The sequence below is a fragment of the Ylistrum balloti genome, unplaced genomic scaffold (assembly GCF_031769215.1).
Source record: "Ylistrum balloti isolate Yb309-2 unplaced genomic scaffold, AGI_CSIRO_Ybal_v1 Utg370110, whole genome shotgun sequence".
Lineage (NCBI taxonomy): Eukaryota > Metazoa > Mollusca > Bivalvia > Pectinida > Pectinidae > Ylistrum > Ylistrum balloti.
This window is the reverse complement of record NW_026782132.1, coordinates 1,620,601-1,647,403: the sequence shown is the minus strand read 5'-3', so window position 1 is coordinate 1,647,403 and position 26,803 is coordinate 1,620,601. Positions and strand designations below refer to the sequence as shown.

Below are 26,803 nucleotides of genomic sequence, written 5' to 3'. Positions count from 1 at the left end.
GTGGATGGTCATCACTTAACACTAACCCAGGTCAATACATTCAGGCCATATTCTACAACACTGTAGTGATGAAAGGAGTGACCACTGTCGGTCGGTCAGATGCAGATGAATGGGTGGTCACTTACAAACTCCAATACCAGTACGATCCCTACTCAGAGTGGGTATGGTATGAAGAGCCACCAGGAACTGTAAAGGTTAGTGGTATAGACCAAACAGGGTCACCGTAAGTGTACGTGGTACCATGCGCCACCAGGAACTGTAAAGGTTAGTGGTATAGACCAAACAGGGTCATCGTAAGTGTGTGTGGTACCATGCGCCACCAGGAACTGTAAAGGTTAGTGGTATAGACCAAACATGGTCACCATAAGTGTGCGTGGTACCACGCGCCACCAGGAACTGTAAAGGTTAGTGGTATAGACCAAACAGGGTCACCGTAAGTGTGCTAATGTGTGTGGTTCCACGCGCCACCAGGAACTATAAAGGTTAGTGGTATAGACCAAACAGGTCACCTTAAGAGAGGTAGAGTGTGTGGTTCCAGGGGCCCCCAGGAAGATGTAGGTTAGCGTTACAAAAAAAAAGGGTCACCTTAAGACAGGTAGGATGTATGGTTCCAGGAGCCCCCAGGGAGATGAAGGTTAGTCATATACAGAAAACAACAAGGTCACCTTCAGACAAGTACTATCCAGATGTGTGGTATGAGGATCCCTAGGGATGGATGATAGCAATAAGTTTTTTGAGGAAAAATTCATTTGATGTAGGTAGATATTTTTTACTTAATTACTTTGTGACTTCTTGATAATGAAAATATATAAATTTTTGTGGTAAAGAGATATATTAATATTATTCTCTAAATTATATTTGCCAGATCTTCAATGGTAACCAAGATTCTGACACCCCTGTAACTAACAAAATACAGTTTCCTATAGAGGCTCGAGGCATCAAACTTTTCCCTTTGTCCTGGCATAATGGCATATCCTTACGCTGGGAGATTCTTGGCTGCATACAAGGTAAGTAGACAAACAGTTCACATTAAACAATTCAATATCTGGACAAATAATAATGTGTGTCTTGTACCCTTGATTTACAAAGCTCTTAACAATTTTAAGCTGAGAAAAATTCAGGTAAGTCTTTATGTGTTTGAAAATTAAGCTTTCTTTGAAGTAACATAAATCACTTGTGTCTTAAAGTTAAAATAAATCATTATTTTCAAACCTTACTGAATTCTGTGACTGAAAATAAAATTCTCGCTTGATCTGATCACACTTCAGATTTCTGTGCTCCTGACTACAGTGTAAGTGGACCTTTAGTTGTCCCAGACAGAGCCATCACTTCATCAACTATTTCTGACTCCGCCCACTCAGCTACAGCAGGCAGACTCCATCCAATCACAATGAGTGGGACACCGTCCTGCTGGCGTGCCCAGTTTTCAGACAGTAACCTTCAGTGGCTGCAGGTTGACCTTGGGAGAACAAAGATCATCCGAGGGATCACCACTGCTGGTAACCCTGATGCTCAGGAGTGGGTGACCTCATTCAAGGTCCTGTACAATATCAATGGTCCCAACTATAACTACAACTATTACTCCGAGCCGTATGGACGGGTCAAGGTAGACAACATAAACACATATCATTCTTCATCTTTTTTTAGAATACATTCTTTGTTATTTTTACAGCAACCATTTAAGATTTATTTTTTGCTTTTTATTAAAAAGTCATGTTTGGTACTTTGATAATAAAAAAAAGAAATTTGTAAAAATGCTAAATTTTCATTTGATTTAATGACCTTAAAACTGCACAGCAATAACAAAATTTAAATTTTGAAAAATGAATGTAATCCTTTATTCAACCATCTTCTAGAATTGAACTTATTTAAAGCCTTTGATGCATGCATAGAGAAATTTTCAAAGATTTATTTTCATAATCCAAAAAAGAGAAGGATGCTGTATTTGATGTTTTGCAATTTTCACTAAATAGCCAGTTTTTTTGAGATCAAGAAACAAGCTTTGATATCTGTTTTTGAGTCTTAAGAATCAAAGAAAGTGATCCAGTAAGTTAGAATTCACTAATTTGAAATCTGTTATTTGTGGTGATAGTTCATGCAAAATATAGCGGAAATCATCTCAAGACTTGTAGAGTTGTACTCAAGAGAAAAACCTCAACAAAGAATAAATGTTGAAGTTGATTATGTTGTCAACTACACAATCAACTACACTGTCAACTGTCAACTACACTGTCAACTACACAATCAACTACACTGTCAACTACACTGTCAACTGTCAACTACACTGTCAACTGTCAACTACACTGTCAACTGTCAACTACACTGTCAACTACACAATCAACTACACTGTCAACTGTCAACTACACTGTCAACTGTCAACTACACTGTCAACTACACAATCAACTACACTGTCAACTACACTGTCAACTACACTGTCAACTGTCAACTACACTGTCAACTACACAATCAACTACACTGTCAACTGTCAACTACACTGTCAACTACACTGTCAACTACACTGTCAACTACACTGTCAACTGTCAGCTACACTGTCAACTACACTGTCAGCTGTCAACTACACTGTAAACTACACTGTCAACTACACTGTCAACTGTCAACTACACTGTCAACTGTCAACTACACTGTCAACAACACTGTCAACTACACTGTCAACTGTCAACTACACTGTCAACTGTTAACTACACAATTAACTGCACTGTCAACTACACTGTCAACTGTCAACTATACTGTCACCTGTCAGCTACACGGACAACTACACTGTCAACTACACAATCAACTACACTGTCAACAACACTGTCAGCTGTCAGCTACACTGTCAACTACAATGTCAACAACACTGTCAGCTGTCAAGTACACTGTCAACTGTCAACTACACTGTCAACTACACTGTCAGCTGTCAACTACACTGTAAACTACACTGTCAACTACACTGTCAACTGTCAACTACACTGTCAACTGTCAACTACACTGTCAACTGTCAACTACACTGTCAACTGTCAACTACACTGTCAACAACACTGTCAACTACACTGTCAACTGTCAACTACACTGTCAACTGTTAACTACACAATTAACTGCACTGTCAACTACACTGTCAACTGTCAACTATACTGTCACCTGTCAGCTACACGGACAACTACACTGTCAACTACACAATCAACTACACTGTCAACAACACTGTCAGCTGTCAGCTACACTGTCAACTACAATGTCAACTACACTGTCAGCTGTCAACTACACTGTCAACTACACTGTCAGCTACAATGTCAACTGTCAACTACACTGTCAACTGTCAACTACACAACCAACTACACTGTCAGCTACACTGTCAACTACACTGTCAACTGTCAATTACACTATCAACTACACTGTCAACTACACTGTCTAAACATTCAGTCCACAGGTAAAACATCTTATGAAGTACCCTTCTTTCAGCTGATAAGAACTATGGGTAACAAAGTATATATAAAAACATGAAAGTCTAAGGTATGAATAAATGTCCAACCGTAAGTCAAACAACAGAGGTGTGCATCCTTAATGTACATTATAGTGAAAGTGAATTACTTAAAACATTTTGATTGAATTTTTTTGCTCTTTTCAAGTGTGAAAGAACAATTGCTAAAAAATGGAATATAACACCTTCAAAACAAAATCAGAACAAAATTTGTTTTAACCTTTAACCTTTTCAGTGTAACAAGCCTTTACACAACTACATATACTTCATCCTGTCAGAGATTTTTGTGTTGAATTGGGTACAAGTCTTCTGTCATGCTCAAATGCTAAAATGTATTTCATTTTTTTGTGATTTTTGTGTTGGATTGGGTACAAGTCTTCTGTCCAGCTAACTGTTGATCTTTTATCATCCATCAGAATTCTTGGAATAATGATCATGTCTGGTTTTATCTCTTTGGTACAGGCTCTACCCGGTAACACAAACAACAATGAGACAGTGACCTACTTTTTTAAGGGTCACTTTACAGCTCGGTTCATAAAAGTTGAACCACTTACATTTCACACTTGGATATCCCTAAGGATAGATATTCTAGTTTGCGCTATTGGTGAGTAGATGAATAAATGAATTGTCGTGGTCTGAAATGAAAATATGACATTGTTATGTTTTATGTACATGTTAATGACCTTTTAGTGTGTGAAACAAATACTGTTATCTGAAATTATCAACCCAGATTAAAAACCTGCTTTATTTTCTCATTTATTAACCCTAAGGCTGCAGTGGAGTGCCTTTGATCAATGGTAACAACAAGATTGGCGATGATAAACTAACAGCTTCTTCCAAAATTGACCCTGAGCATGGTCCATTTCGTAGTCGTCTTGGTGTACCTGCCATGGGCAGATATGGAGGGGCATGGACTGCAAAATTCAATGATGCTCATCAGTACATCCAGGCTGACCTTGGTGATCTGATCCAAGTGGTCAGCTTTGCAACTCAAGGTCGTCAGGATCAGGCGGAGTGGGTGACAGCCTATAACATTAGCTACTCACAAGATGGCAGCAATTGGTTTGCCTATGATGCTTACACAGGACATGCAGTGGTAATTTTGTAATGACAAAAGAATCTACCTGCTCAAAAAACACCCAATATCTATCCAGAATATAGTAAGAATATGTAACTTACCTGTCCTTATTAAAGGTAAAATGTATATCAAAGTGAAATATAGAGTTGACCTGTTCTAGATAAAATCTACCTGTTCTGAATGACAGTATAACATATGGCTTATCTGTCCTAAATAATGAACTTACATGTCCTAAAAAAATGAGTTATAGAACCTTCCTATAATGAAGGTAAATCATAGAATCTACACGTCCTATAGGAAGGTAAAGGAGAACCTACATGTCCTAAAAAAATCTACCTGTCCTAAATAAAGGTTTAACATAGGCTTTACCTGTCCCTAAACAATGGTAAAATATAGAACCTACCTGTCCTAAAACTAAGGTTTTCATTGCCATCTTGTTTGGTACTTTAATAATAAATCCATTTAGTTTCTTGTTGTCTACCTCTATAGAGCACCATTCAATATATGAAATTCAATATAAATTATTTATTTTCAAAGATCGGTTTGATTTTTGTGAAAAATACATCCTTGTTGCTTAACACTTTTGGTAAAATAGCAAATATTTGAAGCACAACAAAATCATTTCTTTAAAATTTCAAATAAAATGAACACCATGATTTTGATATGTTACAAGGTAATGAATCAATTAAAAGCCTTTCTAGATATCTTCAGTGTGAGTTTTTTCCTTCACCACTTATTCTACAAATCTGATTGGCAGACATTTGTAAGTAACTGGGACCAGTATTCAGTGAGGAAGCATGACCTAACCTACCCTATAATGGCTCGCCTTGTCCGGCTGTGGCCCGTGTCGTACCACATTCGTATTTCTCTGCGTTGGGAGATCTATGGCTGTCCAGGTACATATAATACGGTATTTAGTACAAGTCATCGCTATAAAAAATGTAACCTATCAGCAGTAATACATGTTGTAGTAAGCTGTCCTTTATAGAGATACCGCCCTGACAATATAAACACTGTTTGGAGATGTCAGATTTATCCTCCTACTCACAGTTGTCTGTTGATTGGTTGGTTTTTTGGTCAAGTGAACACAATATCTCCAAAGTAAAAGTCACATAACCAAAACACTTTTACATGTTCTAGACATTGCTCGAGGATGTGAACTTTTTTCCACAATTTGTTTAAGGATGATACATGTTCCAGACAATGTTTGAGGTCATGTACAGTTCTCAAGACATTGTTTGAGGATGTGTTCATGTTCCAGACATTGTTTGAGGATGTGTTCATGTTCCAGGCATTGTTTGACGATGTGTTCATGTTCCAGGCATTGTTTGACAATGTACATATTGTTATATCATTACTTATTCTGATGAAATCTAACTTTTTGTTTCAAAGGAAGATCTTAAGTTGATCATTCCTGTATAAAACTGATATTTCATTAATTCACATGCAGGTGCTGACTCCGGAATAAATATTGGTTGCTATGCCGATGACCCATTGCATCGTGACCTGACCTATGAACCCTTCACTGACCCAACTGTGGGAATGTGGCCCCCAATGTGTATTCACCACTGCTTCAACAAAGGCTACTACTACGCAGGTCTACAGAACCAATACAAGTGTTTTTGTGGTAACTCCTATGGGCGGTATGGTCCTGCAACTGACTGTAACCTGGCCTGTTTCCCTCAAACATCCTACCATTGTGGAGGCCCAACTTCCAATGTCATCTATTCTACTGGTCTGAGTAAGCTATTTAAGCTCTACATCTGTAATAACCACACTTAGATACTCCAGATCTTTTATTTCATTGATGGTGGTTACAGGTCCTGAGTACTGAATTGTTGTAGTTTAGTTGTTATTATAAGTGGTCCACTTAATACATAAAGCCTGCTGAACTGACCACTACAGCTGCAATCACCACAGAACTAATGAGTGTGGTTTTCTCCCCAGGCTTTCATTGATCAATCCCGAGAATATTTCAACATACATTTTTCAAGAGCATGTCTTTACCATTACTCTCTGATATTCCAGCTCCAGACTTTAAGGTGTGTCCACCTCAATGGACTGGTTATGAAGACATGTGCTACTTTCTAATGCTGGATCTACAAACATGGAGTGAAGCTCAGCGCCAGTGTAAAGTGATGGGTGGTGACCTAGCAACCATCAACAGTCAAGCAATTCAGGACCTTCTGTTTAGTCTCCTCAATCAGAGTAAGTACTGAAACTGTAACCTAGCAACCATCAACAGTCAAGCGATTCAGGATCTTCTGTTTAGTCTCCTCAATCAGAGTAAGTACTGAAACTGTAACCTAGCAACCATCAACAGTCATCTTGTCTTTAGTCTCAATAGCCATAGTAAGTACTGAAACTGTAACCTAGCAACCATCAACAGTCATCTTGTCTTTAGTCTCAATAGCCATAGTAAGTACTGAAACTGTAACCTAGCAACCATCAACAGTCATCTTGTCTTTAGTCTCAATAGCCATAGTAAGTACTGAAACTGTAACCTAGCAACCATTTACAGTTATATATATATTTTATGTTAGAATCTGTATAGATGCTATCTTGTTAGAGAGTTTCATACTTGGCTCAAAGGGAATAACTTTGACATGGTCACCACTTATTCAGGGAACTTTGTTGTGATTATCATGTGATTTGCGACATGCATGACCTTGTTTTGACCTCGACTTTACATTGCCTTGACCTTTCTTTGACCCTTTGTTGACTTTACTTGACCTTGTGTTGTAGACCATAGCCAGGACATATGGATAGGCTTGACTGACCTTGTGGAAGAGGCTTTATTTGAATGGTCATCTGGGGATCCTGTCAAGTATACCAACTGGAATTTAAATCAGCCACGCAGTCCAGTTAATATGGATGAGGACTGTGTCAGCATGTCTAACGGGGTAAACTCTTTGTAGACCACTTCTTGTGCTTTCTACAGCAGGCTTGTTTTAATTGGATACAAGTGTAATTTGATCTACAATAGAAGCATGGCTCAGGCATGTTCAATAATGTCAAGTTTCTAAACCGGAGACAGTATTTTGAGTTCAGGCAAGATTAATCACTAATCACTAGAGTAGACATTGAAATATCATTTTTCTCCCTAGATATTTTGTTATTGTAAAATCACTACATTTTAAATATTATTATGATTTTTCCATTGTAAGATGTTTAATTACTTTATGAAAATTAAATTAAATTTCCTCATCCACTCACCGTTTATAATCATAGATATCAATATACCAGGCTTTTCTGATATTGCTGCTTTAAAAACATGTGAAAACATCCCCTTTTCGTTGTAGACAGGGGGCTGGCAGGACGAAGACTGTTCCTCCCACAAACAGTATATGTGTATGTCGGCAAAACACGGTACTAATAAACCAACCACAACTCAGCCTGTCGTCGGGTGTGCTTCGGTGAGTATGTTATATACTTAATGTAGAAAGCTTCACTGTCCCTTTATAATACTTCACTTTCATGGAGTATTTCAATTACATGATGGGACATTTTTCCCTTTGTAGTGGCAGAAGTAACATATTTTTAGATATACTGTTTATTGGAATTATTCAACATTATTCATGGCTGGGATTAATTACTTATATATGTTTAGATTTATCAATATATTTATGATATTTAGGGCTGGAAGGCCTACCGTTGGTCCTGTTACCTGGTAGTAGACATGCCAAGAGTTTTCGTGGATGCAAACAAAGTCTGTCGAGACCGTTCAGCTACTATCGTCAGGATTGAGGACAGGTAGGAGCACATGGAAAAACAGCCTATAAACATACAGTAGACAGATAGGAGGATATACAGGAAAAAAATTTAAAAAGACAAGAAGATTTACAAGTCATGATGATAGACTGGTATATAGACATCTACTAAACATAAGACACAGGTTAAAGTTATAAACACACTGGTAAAGATGATAGTGAAGTAGACACACAGATGAAGGTGATAGACAGGTAGACTCACAGATAAAGATGATAGAAAGGTAGACACACAGATAAAGATGATAGAAAGGTAGACACAGAGATAAAGATGATAGAAAGGTAGACACACAGATAAAGATGATAGAAAGGTAGACACACAGATAAAGATGATAGAAAGGTAGACACACAGATAAAGATGATAGAAAGGTAGACACACAGATAAAGATGATAGACAGGTAGACACACAGATAAAGATGAGAGAAAGGTAGACACACAGATAAAGATGATAGACAGGTAGACACACAGATAAAGATGAGAGAAAGGTAGACACACAGATAAAGATGATAGACAGGTAGACACAGATAAAGATGAGAGAAAGGTAGACACACAGATAAAGATGATAGACAGGTAGACACACAGATAAAGATGATAGAAAGGTAGACACACAGATAAAGATGATAGACAGGTAGACACACAGATAAAGATGACAGAAAGGTAGATACATAGATAAAGATGATAGAAAGGTAGACACACAGAAAAGATGATAAAAAGGTAGATACACAGGTAAAGATGATAGAAAGGTAGATACATTGATGACGATGAGAGAAAGTCAGAAATTAAATATGATTGGAATCAGCCGAGTTTTGTTATTTCTGTGTTGGATTTGTAGATATGAACAGTCGTATCTGTCGAGTATTCTGGCTGGTAAAACTGGTCAATATTGGACAGATGTCACAGATACTGTCAACCCAGGCACATACAGGTACTCAGAAGATGGTTCAGCACTTCTCTACACCAACTGGGGCCCCAACAGACCAAGTATGTACTATGTTTGTAAAACTCTATTACTTATAAGGTAGGAGTCACATCTTCTGTATTTACTATACCAGAATACATTCTGTAGGTATGTTGTGTAGCTGGTTACTTGTGGTCAGTGTTAAGTTAGGACAATATTTTTGGCCACAGAGTTGACCTCTAAAATATAGTGTTAGGTCAACGGAATCCCAGAACAGTATCTCTATCCCGTCCTCTTACTTCTATTATCTACTCTTACTTGCTACTTTTCCCATTCTACTCACTTTTCTATATTTTCTCACCTGCTGATAAACGGCAAAGCCATACTAGCGGACTTTAAGCCTGTCAAATAAATAAAACATGAATAAACAGATAACCTCTGTCAGTATGATTTTCCCAAGTATTCATTCAGGAGTTTGATATGTAATTTGCAGCAAGTAATAGTCGCTGTGTAGCCCTGCAAGCAGGTGACGGCAACAACGGGCTATGGTTCGATGTCCTATGTAACACAACATCTAAGGTTATTTGTGAGCAGACGAGACGGGGCTACACTACGCCCACACGACCTCCTACAACCACAGGATTCATCCCTTGTCCCATGGGATGGTGGACCAATTCTAAGGACCCCAGCAGCTGCTTCCAGGTGAGGCAGATCACTTATACAATAATGATTATACATACAATACCAGCGTAATGTTATGTTCTAGCCTACCATACCTAGGGAACACTCAGACAGGTGATTTCTATGATACTTTAACTATCCAGAAATACCGACCGCCTTCTAAAGACTCACATAGACAACAAAATATTACAATATCATTTTACACCGCTTTTCAGGTCAACATCCAACAACGAAATAAGAGGCTGATTTACACTGATGCTGAGGCAGATTGCAGATCACAGGGAGCAACAATGGCCGTGTTCCATAACAGTGCCGCCTATGATGCCCTGTGGAGGAACAGAATGATGTAGGTGACAGGAAAAAAGTGGCGAGGAGCAATAAAGCGATGGGAGGGTGTGGCTGGGAGGGTGTGGCTGGGAGGAAAGAATGACAAGTTCACGGGCCTGATTGGATAAATAAAGGGGCCATGATTGGTGTAACACTGTCGGAGGGTGTGGCTAGGAGGAGAAAGAGACAAGTTCAATGGCCTGATTGGTTGTGTATAGGAGGCCTGGATTGGTATAATACTGGGAGGGTGTGGCTGGGAGGAGAGAGAGACAAGTTCACTGGCCTGATTGGATAAATAGAGGGGCAAGGATCGGTGTAACACTGTGGGAGGGTGTGGCTGGAAGGAGAGAGAGACAAGTTCACTGGCCTGATTGGATAAATAGAGGGGCAAGGATCGGTGTAACACTGTGGGAGGGTGTGGCTGGGAGGAGAGAGAGACAAGTTCACTGGCCTGATTGGATAAATAGAGGGGCAAGGATCGGTGTAACACTGTGGGAGGGTGTGGCTGGGAGGAGAGAGAGACAAGTTCACTGGCCTGATTGGATAAATAGAGGGGCAAGGATTGGTGTAACACTGTGGGAGGGTGTGGCTGGGAGGAGAGAGAGACAAGTTCAATGGCCTGATTGGTTGTGTACAGGAGGCCAGGATTATTATAATACTGGGAGGGTGTGGCTGGGAGGAGAAAGAGACAAGTTCAATGGCCTGATTGGTTGTGTATAGGAGGCCAGGATTAGTATAATACTGGGAGGGTGTGGCTGGGAGGAGAGAGAGACAAGTTCACTATCCTGATTGGATGTGTATAGGAGGCCAGGATTAGGTATAATACTGGGAGGGTGTGGCTGGGAGGAGAGAGAGACAAGTTCACTGGCCTAATTGGTTGTGTATAGGAGGCCAGGATTAGGTATAATACTGGGTGGGTGAGGCTGGGAGGAGAGAGAGACAAGTTCAATGGCCTAATTGGTTGTGTATAGGAGGCCAGGATTAGGTATAATACTGGGAGGGTGTGGCTGGGAGGAGAGAGAGACAAGTTCACTGGTCTGATTAGGTGAGATCAGGATTGGTATAACATTGGGATGGTGTGGCTGGTGAGAGAGAAGGAGGTGAGAGGAGCATCAATGTAATACCAAGAGATTTAGGGGAGAGAAGAGTGGTAAGTATATCATTGTGAGGGTGTGGCGGAGAGAAAATATGGTTTGAAACATTCATTAGACCTGATGATATTTACAGTGATTCTCGGTTTTTCATTCGTTACAGCGGAACAAACAATGGAAACTTCTGGATTGGACTAAAGTATTCACACTCCAGCCATGGAGGTAGAGGTGAGTCACACTGAAGTATTCACACTCCAGCCATGGAGGTAGAGGTGAGTCACACTGAGGTATTCACACTCCAGCCATGGAGGTAGAGGTGAGACACACTGAGGTATTCACACTCCAGCCATGGAGGTAGAGGTGAGTCACACTGAGGTATTCACACTCCAGCCATGGAGGTAGAGGTGAGTCACACTGAGGTATTCACACTCCAGCCATGGAGGTAGAGGTGAGTCACACTGAGGTATTCACACTCCAGCCATGGAGGTAGAGGTGAGTCACACTGAGGTATTCACACTCCAGCCATGGAGGTAGAGGTGAGTCACACTGAGGTATTCACACTCCAGCCATGGAGGTAGAGGTGAGTCACACTGGGGTATTCACACTCCAGCCATGGAGGTAGAGGTGAGTCACACTGAGGTATTCACACTCCAGCCATGGAGGTAGAGGTGAGTCACACTGAGGTATTCACATTCCAGCCATGAAGGTAGAGGTGAGTCACACTGAGGTATTCACACTCCAGTCATGGAGGTAGAGGTGAGTCACACTGAGGTATTCACACTCCAGCCATGGAGGTAGAGGTGAGTCACACTGAAGTATTCACACTCCAGCCATGGAGGTAGAGGTGAGTCACACTGAGGTATTCACACTCCAGCCATGGAGGTAGAGGTGAGTGACATTTCAATTGACTAGTCAGTTGACATTGTTATATTTCACACCTGTAATCAGTGTCTTACTGACACAGGTATACTCTGACCAAGATGGATGGCAGTACTGACAACCCTCAATGTAATCAGTGCTGTAATAAAACATTAGCACCATATGAGAGAATCAACAATTTCAAAGCCTGAAGCATGACAGAAAAGTACAATTATAGATTTTCTGTGACTAATATTTTAACTTTTCTCTCCTGGACTTGATGACTGTTTGGAATGATTTTACAGAAATTTTGACTAAAATCAAAGACCTTTACATCAAACATGTGAGACTTTACAAGTATGTAGCATGCATACACTGTGATGCACTCACTTAGATTTTGAACTTAATATACTAAGATACACACTTTTAAATATATATACTTTTGCAGTGTTTCAGTGGGCAGACAATACAAGACTTGACTTTGTTAACTGGAGTCCAGGCGAGCCTAATAACTTCCACAATGCTGAGAACTGTGTGGAGGTTATTTACTCGTCAGGGAAATGGAATGATGCTCCCTGTGGAATCTCAAAGAACTGGATCTGTTCTATCCCAAGAGGTACATTGTGTCCTATATTTAATTTTAGTGAAATTATATTTTCAGATTTTTAAAGATACTGGTATGTAGTTATGTATGGTTCCTACACTCATCAAGACTTTATATTGCTGATATTCTACATCAAGGAAATCCAACACTTACTTAATATATTGTTTTGTTTTTAAGAGATCATATTCTGACTAGAATGACCTTCATCACTATCACTATGTATATTGTTTTGTTTAAGAGAACACACCGTGACTAGAATGACCTTCATCACTATCACTATGTATATTGTTTTGTTTAAGAGAACACACCATGACTAGAATGACCTTCATCACTATCACTATGTATATTGTTTTGTTTAAGAGAACACATCGTGACTAGAATGACCTTCATCACACTATCACTATGTATATTGTTTTGTTTAAGAGAAGATATTCTGACTAATGAGTGGCAATGCTTTCTCATTAACTGTAAACATATTGTTTTATATTAGGGACTACACCTCGACCTAGAACAACATTGCCTACCCCTCCAGCTCCTCTTCGTAAGTAAGGACAGATAACTCCAGTTAATTAATACATTGGTGTGGTGGAAAGATATTCTTTATTGAGTTTTGGGATAAAAAGATTTTATGAAAATTGTATCATATAAATTTTATGTAAGTTAATCTACAATCATGTGATGATGCTTATTGTACCTTCATTTGTTATTCTCTGTAATATTCCAGTCAACTGCCCAGTTCAGGGGTATGTACGATTCCCCACAAACAACCATTGTTACCTGATCCAAGCAGCATCAGGAAACAATGCTAAAACATGGCGTGAGGCTCGCTCTGTGTGTACAACTAATGGTGGGGACCTGGTCAGTATTGGCGGTATCCGAGAGCAACGTTTCCTGGAGTTTCAAGTACGTAAAATCTCTTTTGAATTTTTACTGCAATCAAATATAACCTTGGTAACAGGTTTTAAAACCTATTTAAAGTATGAATATATCAATTTACATAGCATTAACAGTAAACAGCATCAATCCTTCATCTATATAAAACATGTATACATACTTTGGGGGAGAAAGATTTGTCAACATGTTTTGTGTTTACACTGAGATATTGATGGTTTGAGAACAACTGTAATGGTGACAGTAACAATAATATTGAGAAAATAAAAGAGAAATACCTTGGAATAATTGTCAACAATCAATTATTTTTTAGAAACTATATTCAAGCTGCTGTAAACAAACTGACTATTTGTAGCCATATGAAGAATATGTACATAACAAATCATTCTGCCTACTGTATGTACAAAGCTTTGGTTTAACCTTATTTGGAGTACAGAGGATGTGTATTGAAACCATAATAGCAAGAAGACATTAAACTTCTAGAAAGTCCAATGGTGGGCTACTAAATTACTGACAGGAATGACAGATTTTTTATATGAGGAAAGATTGCATTGTCTTAATCTTCCATCTTTATTCTCTAAAGGCATAGTATGGGAGACATGATTGAAGCATTTTAAATCTCTAAGGGAGGCTACCATGTAACAGTATCACAGGGACTTTTATCAGTAAAACATGATAAAAGGACCCAAGGACATTCAGTAAGATAAACCAAGAAATACATGAGAAAATATTCATTTACTGAACAAATTCTTTATAACTTTAATTTCTTACCTGAAAAGGGATTCAAGCACCAGACCTAGCAACTTTTGAAACCTGCCTGGATGAATTTTGGGAAAGCATTGATAGGGGATTTAGAACAACTCTGGAGTAACATCTCAACATGAACACTGTTGATATTATGTCTTATATAAATATATATATGGTCTGTGATCTGAATATAGAGGCAATTATACCTGTGTTTAGAAAAAAAAGTTATAAAGGGATCATTGCTGATTTCTGTACATAGATACAAAATATATAGATTTATTAGCATTTTCATCTATTATCGCTTGTTATAAAAAGAAGGTCAAAAAGACAATGGAAATAGATGGAAGTTTTATCTTTTTACAGATTGCTAATGTATCTCAAAATGTGATGTGGATTGGTTTCAATGAAATTGATTCCCCATATGGTTACCAGTAAGTACTGATAGAAATAACTAAGGTTGATTTACACGGTTACCAGTAAGTACTGATAGAAATAACTAAGGTTGATTCCCATGGTTACCAGTAAGTACTGATAGAAATAACTAAGGTTGATTCACATGGTTACCAGTAAGTACTGTCTTTTACTTAGTGTCTATTTATTGGTATAAATGTGTATTTGTCAGTAATTACTGTCAGTAATATTTAAGTTTGATTCAGGTTTGGAATCATTATTTACTTTGAAGCAACTCTTTGCGATTAATTTACAAAATACTTTTGTGAGTTTCTTCTTTTGAGAATAATTTTGTGGATAACAGTTGTTATTGGATGGGGAAAGGACTATCAGTGTTGTTGAATTACTTCAATCCTATGTATTCTAAACCATACATAAGATGGCCAGTAAAGCCGTGTGTGATTCCTGTTTCTTGCCTTTACCTACAGCTGGTCTGATGGAACTGTACCATCGTTTATCAACTGGAATAATAACGAACCTAATGACTTTGGTGGGGCAGAGGACTGCGGCCAAATACTTGTTGGAAACGGTAAGTGTTTAATCTCTATCAGAGAGTGTATGAAGATAGAAATTCAGGTAGTTTGATAGCAAAGTTTTTGATATGTCACTTGTGGAACTGCCTCTACACCATTATACTTAAACTCCCCAATAGAATTCCTACTTTGGGAAATACAAACAGGATTTTCCCTACCATGAAGATGTGTCATAGAAATCTCAGCCTAAAGGATGAGATTCTTTAATGTCCAACCAGTGGCAGCTACAAAGAGGGTTAGACATAACTGTTGAAGGTTGATATATCTTTATTCCACACACCAGGGAGGAAATCAACATTTTTTTCTGTCTGCCTTCTTTGCATGTTTCCAGTAGTCATTTCTGATTGTTTGAAAACATATAGACATTGGTTGTAAAGGAATATTGACCTGTTAAGAACCCAAGTGCCTTTGAAACATGACAAAAGTGGAAGGTCTGTGTTGTTGTAAACTTAGTCACAAGTTGTATGAGATTATTAAAAAATATATATATATAGAATCTTACATGAATTTCTATTTAATAACAATATACCAATATTAGTACTAATACTTGTGATTTATGAAACAAGAATATAAAAATTTTGTGAGCTTTCAGTGAATTCTTCAATGGTCAAGTCAGTCAGGTCAAAGGTCAAGGTGAAAACTGAAATATTTCAGACAAATATTTCAGATAACAGGTGGAGACAAATTTGAATTACAGATAAATGTTTTGTTATGATAAAATGAAGCTTAAGAATTTAAAACCAAATGAGAATTTGCCTGACTACCACCATGCAGGTCAAAGGTCAAGGTAAAAAATTTCACAGGGAAATATTTCATAATGACATGATGAAGTAAAGATCCAATACATGAAGAAATCTTCAAACCAAAAGTTCTTGATAAGTGTAATGTCTGATATTTATTGAACTTCCAGGGAAATGGATTGACAACCACTGTGCAAAAAAGGCAGGCTTTATATGTGAAAATGGCCTTGTGTCCCACAATCTCACCACCCCGGCACCTGTCATCCATGGTTACTGTCCCTCAGGATTCAGTCCCTATGGCAATAAGTGTTTCCGAGTTTTCACTGACCTCCTTAACTGGCAAAATGCCAGTAAATTTTGCAAAGGCCTTGGAGGGGCAAGGAAGGGATACAATCTGGCTAGCATTGCAAACAAATTCGAAAATGGTGAGGAAATATTTCATATTCAGTCAAAATCCATCCAGAATTTAATGTATACATCCAGAGTTTATTGTATAATTATAACTTTTTTTTTTTAAATGTCACATAAATTGATAAAACTGAGTGATCTGTTGTTAAATTGGCATGGAATTTAAATGTGAAATAGTGAAAAGATATAGTTTTCCTCTTGAGTTTCAGGAAAATAGTTTTTCAAAAGTCTCTTAGTACAAATGTCTATGTATAAGTAAAAAATGTCTATATATCAGTATAAATGTCTTTGTACCAATGTAAAAGTCAAAATATCATTGTAAATGAACATGATTCAGTATAAACGTAGCAGTATAAAATGACATCTCAGTAATTATGATCTTTTTCACGGCTGTAGCTTTTGTGACAACATTACTTGGAAACCGTGGTGGAATAAACCCTTGGATTGGTCTACAGTTCTTGGGGGGTCAGACTTATTGGATTGACAACACTGACTTGACCTACTCAAACTGGGATAGAGGAGAACCAAATGGGCAAAGGCGATCGGTTAGTTTTAGCAATATCCTACATATTTAGACCCTGTAAGGTGACCTTACTAGAAATGATGATTGATTTGTTTTAACAATATCCTACATCTTCAGATTCTGTAAGGTAACCTAATGACCAAAGATAATTGGTTAGTTTTAACAATATCCTACATATTTAGATTCTGTAAGGTAACCTAATGACCAAAGATAATTGGTTAGTTTTAACAATATCCTACATCTTCAGATTCTGTAAGGTAGCCTAATGACCAAAGATAATTGGTTACTTTTAACGATATCCTACATCTTCAGATTCTGTAAGGTAACCTAATGACCAAAGATAATTGGTTAGTTTTAACAATATCCTACATATTTAGATTCTGTAAGGTAACCTAATGACCAAAGATAATTGGTTAGTTTTAACGATATCCTACATCTTCAGATTCTGTAAGGTAACCTAATGACCAAAGATAATTGGTTAGTTTTAACAATATCCTACATCTTCAGATTCTGTAAGGCAACCTAATGACCAAAGATAATTGGTTAGTTTTAACAATATCCTACATCTTCAGATTCTGTAAGGCAACCTAATGACCAAAGATAATTGGTTACTTTTAACAATATCCTACATCTTCAGATTCTGTAAGGTAACCTAATGACCAAAGATAATTGGTTAGTTTTAACAATATCCTACATATTTAGATTCTGTAAGGTAACCTAATGACCAAAGATAATTGGTTACTTTTAACGATATCCTACATCTTCAGATTCTATAAAATTGTTTTGTTGGACAGTTTTTGTTTTTCACTATTTTAAGGATGAATAACAAGCATCAGTTGGTATTTCTAGTGTACAGGTTTACACCTCACAGTGGTGTGTGACCTGGCAAGCTACAAAAATTACCTGTATATGGGTATATATGTAACAGTTCCGTACAGGCTACGTTCCCTATATAACAAACAAAATACTAAAAATTTACCTGAGTACATTTTATATTTGTTTTTATTTAAAAATGATCGAAAAATGATAACAATACAGAAGGAATGTAAATGAAATCAACTTTCTGGCAGTAGAAGGTTTTAGGGATTCATTGCTGAGACAAAAAGAGATGTCCGTTCAATATTTACATATATAATGTATATATATATAAGTGTCTGTACACAAAGACTGGTCATGTGTGGCACTTTGTAAACAAAACATTCTTAATTACAAGAATATATAACAATTAAGTCTGTATCTCGTAGATCTTTGTGACCAATAAATATATTGTTTTATTAGGAAACAAACTTAATGGTTCTCTTTATAACATATATGAATAAGTAAATGGATAAGTCCCATCTCACACTTACCTATAAGTCATTTTAAAATTTATCTGAGCCCCTATAGAATCACACATCTCCCTGATAGAACAGCACATCGTACACACAGATATGCTATATCAAATCCAGTTTTCCTATCATGTACACATCTTGCATACATTGTGTGAACACCTTGTGTGATCCTTCCTATGTATATGTACGAAAGGTAGATTTTACTCAAAAATAATTTTGAATGTACGTGAATGAATATTACTGTGTAAGGTGTGTAGATGTGTCTAATTACATAGACTCACTATAGCTAAAGTGACATTTTGATGTCATGGGTCATGTGACCTCATTACTTCCTAAAAATATGCATATTCACCTGACTAAGTGTTTGGGACTGAACAGTTGTCGAGAAAGATAGGATACTTGGGACAATTAGACAATTGCATCATTTTTGACTGAAATATAGAATTATGAAAAATTGTGGCCAAAACCCATTAAAGGTAAAATTGATAGAGAAATACTGTGCTTAATGACTTCTGTTGAAAATACCATTGATTAAAAACACCATTTTCTGTTATTGCTAATGATTATACAAAATTATGATTTCCTCCAAACATCTCGACTTGTATACATGTTTGTGAACTACTTATTAAAATCCATTTACTGCAGAGCTACAAACTTGTTTGTATAGGTGTGACATTTTTGATATTTGTAGACAAGGTGTACACGTATATATGGTCGCCAACATAATGCTGGTCTCTGGGATGATTACAGCTGTAACGCAAGCAATCCCTTCATCTGTGAAACAAAAAAATGTAAGTACAAGAATTGACTGCTATTCTTTTTCAAGAAAATGATTTCCAGATGTTTACACAGTTCTGTTGTCCTCAAACTTTTTTCCCTTTTGATATACATTGAATGTACAAACTTGAAAATATGTGTGTTTGTTGGGTATTTACAGTTGCCTAGTGTTATGATCCATCAAGGCATTTAACACAGGAGCAACATCATGCTTTCTTTACAAAGGGAGAGAGGTTCCACTATTTTTTGTATCAGTTTGTAGGAGCTTTCTTGAGTGATTAAGTACTTGTTCTTCAAGTCAAAGGTCAAGGTCAAATTTTAAACTAATTGATACTTCACATAATGTATATTTCATCATAATTTTATGAAGCAAAATTGATAAAAATTGATTGGTAAATCACTTGACTGGTAAATATTCTGTTATGATATAACGGAATAAATTTGCTTTTATCATGCAATATATATATGTAGGTATGAATTAGTTATGAATCAAATATTCAAATCTAGTTTATCTCTTTATTGATAGATATTTTGTAATGAACTGGAATTATATTTTTGTTCACAGAACATTTGTCTCATGTTTATTAATCAAAGGATGCTCATTACCATTATTGTGTTACTAAGGTTGATAATTAAGTATTGTCCTTGTTTTATGTAGGGCCCAGTATTACGACGTAGGAGACACTAGGTCCTACTCAGGTTGATAATTAAGTATTGTCCTTATTTTATGTAGCGCCCAGTATTACGACGTAGGAGACACTAGGTCCTACTCAGGTTGATAATTAAGTATTGTCCTTATTTTATGTAGTGCCCAGTATTACGACGTAGGAGACACTAGGTCCTACTCAGGTTGATAATTAAGTATTGTCCTTGTTTTATGTAGGGCCCAGTATTACGACGTAGGAGACACTAGGTCCTACTCAGGTTGATAATTAAGTATTGTCCTTGTTTTATGTAGGGCCCAGTATTACGACGTAGGAGACACTAGGTCCTACTCAGGTTGATAATTAAGTATTGTCCTTGTTTTATGTAGGGCCCAGTATTACGACGTAGGAGACACTAGGTCCTACTCAGGTTGATAATTAAGTATTGTCCTTATTTTATGTAGCGCCCAGTATTACGACGTAGGAGACACTAGGTCCTACTCAGGTTGATAATTAAGCATTGTCCTTGTTTTATGTAGGGCCCAGTATTACGACGTAGGAGACACTAGGTCCTACTCAGGTTGATAATTAAGTATTGTCCTTGTTTTATGTAGGGCCCAGTATTACGACGTAGGAGACACTAGGTCCTACTCAGGTTGATAATTAAGTATTGTCCTTGTTTTATGTAGGGCCCAGTATTACGACGTAGGAGACACTAGGTCCTACTCAGGTTGATAATTAAGTATTGTCCTTGTTTTATGTAGCGCCCAGTATTACGACGTAGGAGACACTAGGTCCTACTCAGGTTAATAATTAAGTATTGTCCTTGTTTTATGTAGCGCCCAGTATTACGATACAGGAGACACTAGGTCCTACTCAGGTTGATAATTAAGTATTGTCCTTGTTTTATGTAGCGCCCAGTATTACGATACAGGAGACACTTGGTCCTCCTCAAGGTGATAATTAAGTATTATCCTTTGTAATAGTGTCAATTTTTATCAATTCTGTGCCGCCGTTATTGGTGTGTCGCATCGTAGAATTCATGTTTTAAGACTATGGGAAATATATGTGCTTATGTATTTTATTCGTTGTATTATAGGGTCTTCGATCAAATCTGAATTTGAATAAATTCAAGTGAAACCGGATAAAGGCGTTGCCCTTTTTTAGATAATTTTTACACTTGTTTTATGTAGCGCCCAGCATAACGACACCGGAACCTCTACCTAACAGCTGCCTGATTCACCCGGGCTTTAAACCCTTTATGTCTGACTGCTTCATGTACGTTCCAACCAAGATGACTTGGACTAATGCCAATGCATTCTGCCAGAGCAAGGGAAGCAGTGTCTTCCTCACCACCATTAGCAACTGGTTTGAAGAGGATTACCTCTTCCTGCTCATCAATGACCCAACAATTACGACTAAGTCGGGTGTCTGGATCGGGCTTCACAGTGCTCAGGTATGGTCACTCAATATATCCTGATGTTCATTATTATATCAGGAATTTGTTTAAACCTCTGTTACATGTTTGTGGTTCAGCAGTTAATGAAAACAGTGAATTTCAAGGAACCAAAGAAATCAGTTCAGACACAACTTGGTTAAACTTGACAGTAAAAAGGTAAATGTATGAAAATTTACTCAGTATGGATATTGTGTTTTCACATTGTAGATTATAAATTTTAATGGATGAAAGTCAGTAGACACTAACTATATCATCATTAGATGTTCTAAAGGAAAACTCTCAACTCTGTCTATATTAAGTCCACTATTATCTGATGGTGGGCTGTTGTAATCACCCTTCTCTGTGAGCTGTAATGTTTCCTTCTGTCTTAAATTGCTCACTTTCTCTTGAGAAGTGAGTGATAAATTTAAACAAAAAACTATGTGAAGACTCTTCTCATTCTCCAACTGTGCTTGCTCTGTTTGGGAACATGATTGAAAAAAAAATAAAATGTTTGAAAATTCTGTACTTATAGGAAAAAAAACAAAAATGACTGACAGTAATCCACCTTGGATTTTGACAGCTTTATGTTGCTTGACTCTGGTTATAACAGCCTCTCAGTTTCTCCATTCTTCCCATTGTCTGTGGAAGTTTGTCAGTGCTAAAGCAGCGTCAAATTTTACAACACTGAAATGTGCTGAACATTGAACAAGTTCCAGTTTCTTGGTTGTTGGGTCAAGGTTTCTGATATGATTTTCAGAAAATCATCGTCACCTTTCTAACAACTTCATTCCATGAGGGATTCTCATTAAACTTCACACTGCATAAACTATCAAAATGTCATGAATAAGTTTGAGTTTTTGGGTCGTTGGGTCAAGGTCAAGATTATCATGGGGATTGTATTACTATTTTTAGGAAATCATTGTCAGCACTCTATCAGTTTTATTCCTTTGGGGATTCTCATCAAATTTCACACACTTATAAAGGATAAGATTATCTTGGATAAATTTGAGTTACTCAAGGTCAATGTCACTTACTATTTTTAGAATATTGTCAGCACCCTAACGGCTTAATTTCTTTAGAGATTCACATCACACTTTACAAACTTTTTTAAGCACTAAAATGTCTTGAACAAATTTGAATTTTGGGGTTTTGTCAAGGTCAAGGTCACTGTTGCTATTTTTGGCATCTATAACAAATGGGTGCGCTGTTTGAAATTTACATGTCTCCTTAAATTTGCTAGGCTTCCCATCTTAGTATAGAATATTGAGCATTGGTGTGTGTAGTGCCAAAACACCTACAATAAAACAATGAAATCTTAGATATTGGTGCTCCTTGTTCCATGTCAATTGTGTTTATCTGTATTGTTTAACATCAAAGTATTTACAAGTTTTGAAATACATAAAAAGATATTCCCCCAATATTTCTCTGCTGTGTTAAAACTAAGAAGGATTTCTTTACAGGAATGTGTATGCTTGTGTTTTCAGGGTAATGGAACTTACAGTTGGATAGACAGCAAGTGGCCAGTATTGTACACCAACTGGGCTCGTTCACAGCCTGTAGTGACCTCAAGAGGTCAGCAGTGTGTCTCCTCCAATCTTGATGGGGGTTGGGTCGTTATGCCATGTACCTTCCAACTTCCATTTGTCTGCAAACTTAGTACAGGTCAGTTCTATAGTGCCAATAGCAGTGTTTTGTAATGTTTTATATACCCAACATAGTATAAAGTTCTTGACAATAGCATAACAATTTGTCGTGAAATTCCATATAAAATTTTCCTTAAAGACAAGTTTGTTTTTAAAAAAAATGAAGTTACTGAATTTTGTCTTTTGCTTGTTGTGATGAAAACTAAATTTAGACGACTGCCATTATAAGAACACAACCTCATGTGTAGATCTCCAGTGGGATTGGTTTGATTTCTTGGGTGGTTTACTGTGTATCTCAGGAAGCTTTTATCATAGACTACCTTGTCACCTTGTGGTTGTGTCCTTGGCCAATGCACTGTAATTCTACTTGTCATAGATCTTGTACAATAAGACACATGCATGATATTCAGTGAGGTAGCCATCGTCTTCAACAAGGATATAACCTACCTCAAAATAGCTGTGGCTGCATTCATGGAATAATGAATCCATCAAACCGCCGAAGTTGTCTGTAGGTCTAGTTCTCCTTTTGTCTGATTAGTAATATACAGACTTAAGTAGATTAGGGTATTAACATACCACCTTGTACTTGTTTTTTTATAAAATGTCTTGATCCACATGTCAAAGGCCCTTACAGTCCGGTTCCTGTCTTCGATGTTGTATATATCTAGATATGTACTCCATGTTACAGCCAATCCACCTGTGACACCCCCACCTCCCAATGCTCAGTGTCCAGACTCGAACTGGGTTCCCGAGGTGAATGGAACACGATGTTACCTGTTTATGTTGATGGACACTAAAACATTCCTTGACGCTACACTGACGTGCAGTAGATATCAAGCCACTCTCGTCTCCATCAGTGGTATCAGGGAAAACATCAAACTGACGACTGCTGTTAGCAGTATCACCACACAGGTTGATTCTTTCTGGATTGGTCTCCACAAGTATGGCTCATGTAAGTTTTGATAAACTGTGTATTTGGATCAGTGATATTTAAGAATGCTGTCCCTTAAAATGACCATCATATCATTTATCATAGTGAAGATGTGAAATCCTCAACATTCCAGTCACTTTCACTTAAAAGTGGATAGTCCCATGTCTGGCCTTACAGCCTTGGAGTATTTTCTGCCGTCGTTTTTTTTTCAGACATGATGTTACTTGCCCATTTGTTTAATCAAAATATGAAATATTAAAGGGGAAAGGGGCTGCAATATCATCTTTCCTGCCATCATGACATTAATGTTTTGTTTACATTTTTATTGACTTATACTGTGTTTTAAAATGCATAGTTTCAAAAGTTCCATTCTTTAACCCTTTCGGCGCCAATTTATCTCTTACAATGTACAGCTTCAGTGCCAAATATTTTCCGGAAAATATCTGAGAACATCGGAAAAATTGTCGACCAAAGTCGCCTATGGTGGCCTGTCTGCATGTCGACTTTAGTCGCCTACGGTGCCAAAAGGGTTAATATGTAGTCTTGAATGAATACAAAATAACATAAATTTCTAAGGATAATATATAAATATATGTTTTCCTGTAAAAGGGGATTGAGAGTCTGTTCAGGTTTCTATCAGCAATCAAACTGTTTGATCATTAGACACATACCATTCCTTGTAGCGGGATACCAGTGGGCAGACAATTCTCCTGTGCCTTTTGTTTACTGGGAACATGGGGAGCCATCTGGCCAAGATGGACGGGGAAATGCTGAGGACTGCGTTGTCATGCAAGCTTGGAATGGCAAATGGGATGATCTTGATTGTGGACTGAAACGTGGATACGTCTGTCAGAAAAACAAAGGTGAGCATTAATTTTGTACCGAACATTGACAGATGTTGTCCAGTCATCTCTACCTTCATCTTAAATATCAAACAGTCATAGATTGTAGGTATGTAACTTTCACCATTTGTCTTGGGAGTACAGAAACATACAAGTTTTGGTCGTTATGCCAACATTACATAAATGTGTGTTTGCTTTAAAGAATTTTGAATTAGTCAAGATTGACAGAATATGATGTTCTACACATTTTACATAAATCCTTTGAAACTATGTTTTGTTATTTTGTTTGGGATGATTTTGATAATGGATAGTGTCACGATTAAAACAGAGACTCAATGATGAGGCCGTTTGAATATTTCAATAAAGATATATGTTATATAACACCACATAACTTTTAGGTCTAGATTAGTTAAATATGTTTCCAGACAAACACCTTTATACAAATATTTAACTAGTCATTTCTTCATCTTTTGACAAAAACACGTTTAAATGTCTTTTAAGTTTCTTACCATTCATTTGTGTATTTTTCTGTTTTCAGTTGCAGACCACAACATTTTCACCATTCCAGGCGGAGCCCCCAACACATCCCTAGCTAGTCCAACTAGAGCACCAACACCCAGCCCACAAGTTCACATCACATCCAAAGTCACTAGTCCACAAGGTCACAGTACACCAAAGGTCATCTTGCCTAGCTCCACCTCACCAAACCATATGGCCTCTCATTCAGGGCCAGGTATGACCAATCCAACTCGACCCAGGATCACACCAGTGCCAACGGGCACTGCCATCTATGGGCCAGGAGTAACACAGAAACAGGGTAGGTAACTCCTTATACTGTAATACTAACACTGTTTGTATGTACTTTTTCTTTCTGTGTATAAATTTTACATCAATAGAGAAACATTATGAGATAACTTAAGAAATGTAATGATAAGGAACAGGAAATTTTAACACATCCAGAGAAGTAAACTCTCAGATTTATGATAAGGAACAGGAAATGTTAACACATCCGGAGAAGTAAACTCTCAGATTTATGATAAGGAACAGGAAATGTTAACACATCCGGAGAAGTAAACTATGAGATTTATGATAAGGAACAGGAAATGTTAACACATCCAGAGAAGTAAACTCTCAGATTTATGATAAGGAACAGGAAATGTTAACACATCCGGAGAAGTAAACTCTCAGATTTATGATAAGGAACAGGAAATGTTAACACATCCGGAGAAGTAAACTCTCAGATTTATGATAAGGAACAGGAGATGTTAACACATCCGGAGAAGTAAACTATCAGATTTATGATAAGGAACAGGAGATGTTAACACATCCGGAGAAGTAAACTATCAGATTTATGATAAGGAACAGGAAATGTTAACACATCCGGAGAAGTAAACTATCAGATTTATGATAAGGAACAGGAAATGTTAACACATCCGGAGAAGTAAACTCTCAGATTTATGATAAGGAACAGGAAATGTTAACACATCCGGAGAAGTTAACTCTCAGATTTATGATAAGGAACAGGAAATTTCAACACATCCGGAGAAGTTAACTCTCAGATTTATGATAAGGAACAGGAAATGTTAACACATCCGGAGAAGTAAACTCTCAGATTTATGATAAGGAACAGGAAATGTTAACACATCCGGAGAAGTAAACTCTCAGATTTATGATAAGGAACAGGAAATGTTAACACATCCAGAGAAGTAAACTCTCAGATTTATGATAAGGAACAGGAAATTTTAACATATCAGGAGAAGTAAACGATCAGATTTAATGAAGATTTACTGTTATTTCTACTTTATCAACTTTGATGTCATCATTACCCAGTATATTTTAATCAGTACAAGAGCAGGGTTAATGTATATTTGACTGTTTCTTGGTGACATTCAGGTTCGTCTGGCAGCAGCGGTGGCGTGGGAGGAGGAGGTATAGCAGGAATTGTGATTGGCTGTTTGGTCATCGTCATCCTTGTAGGTCTTGGTGTAGTGTTATGGCGACGAAGACAGCCAGTTGTCAAGGAGAATGGCCTGGGATTTGATAACTCAGTATATGAGTATGACTCTAAACAACAGCAGGGAGAGTTCACAAACTCAAACACTGCTAATAATGAGGACTGTTGA

General features: G+C 37.4%; 1 protein-coding gene across 1 annotated transcript; it reads left to right on the top strand.

Moving 5' to 3' along the window:
• Positions 1-26,803, top strand: LOC132550204 (macrophage mannose receptor 1-like; the record flags this gene model as incomplete). Its single annotated transcript, XM_060214238.1, has 29 exons — positions 1-194; positions 866-1,007; positions 1,269-1,606; positions 3,938-4,079; positions 4,246-4,571; positions 5,311-5,449; positions 6,004-6,294; positions 6,582-6,761; positions 7,299-7,456; positions 7,856-7,969; positions 8,191-8,306; positions 9,153-9,301; positions 9,712-9,920; positions 10,115-10,245; positions 11,481-11,545; positions 12,624-12,791; positions 13,270-13,320; positions 13,504-13,682; positions 14,781-14,848; positions 15,296-15,396; positions 16,311-16,565; positions 16,945-17,093; positions 19,094-19,193; positions 21,017-21,279; positions 22,749-22,926; positions 23,596-23,859; positions 24,522-24,701; positions 25,219-25,497; positions 26,574-26,803. Coding segments are annotated over 29 exons (5,159 nt in total), but the record flags the coding sequence as incomplete, so codon positions are not given.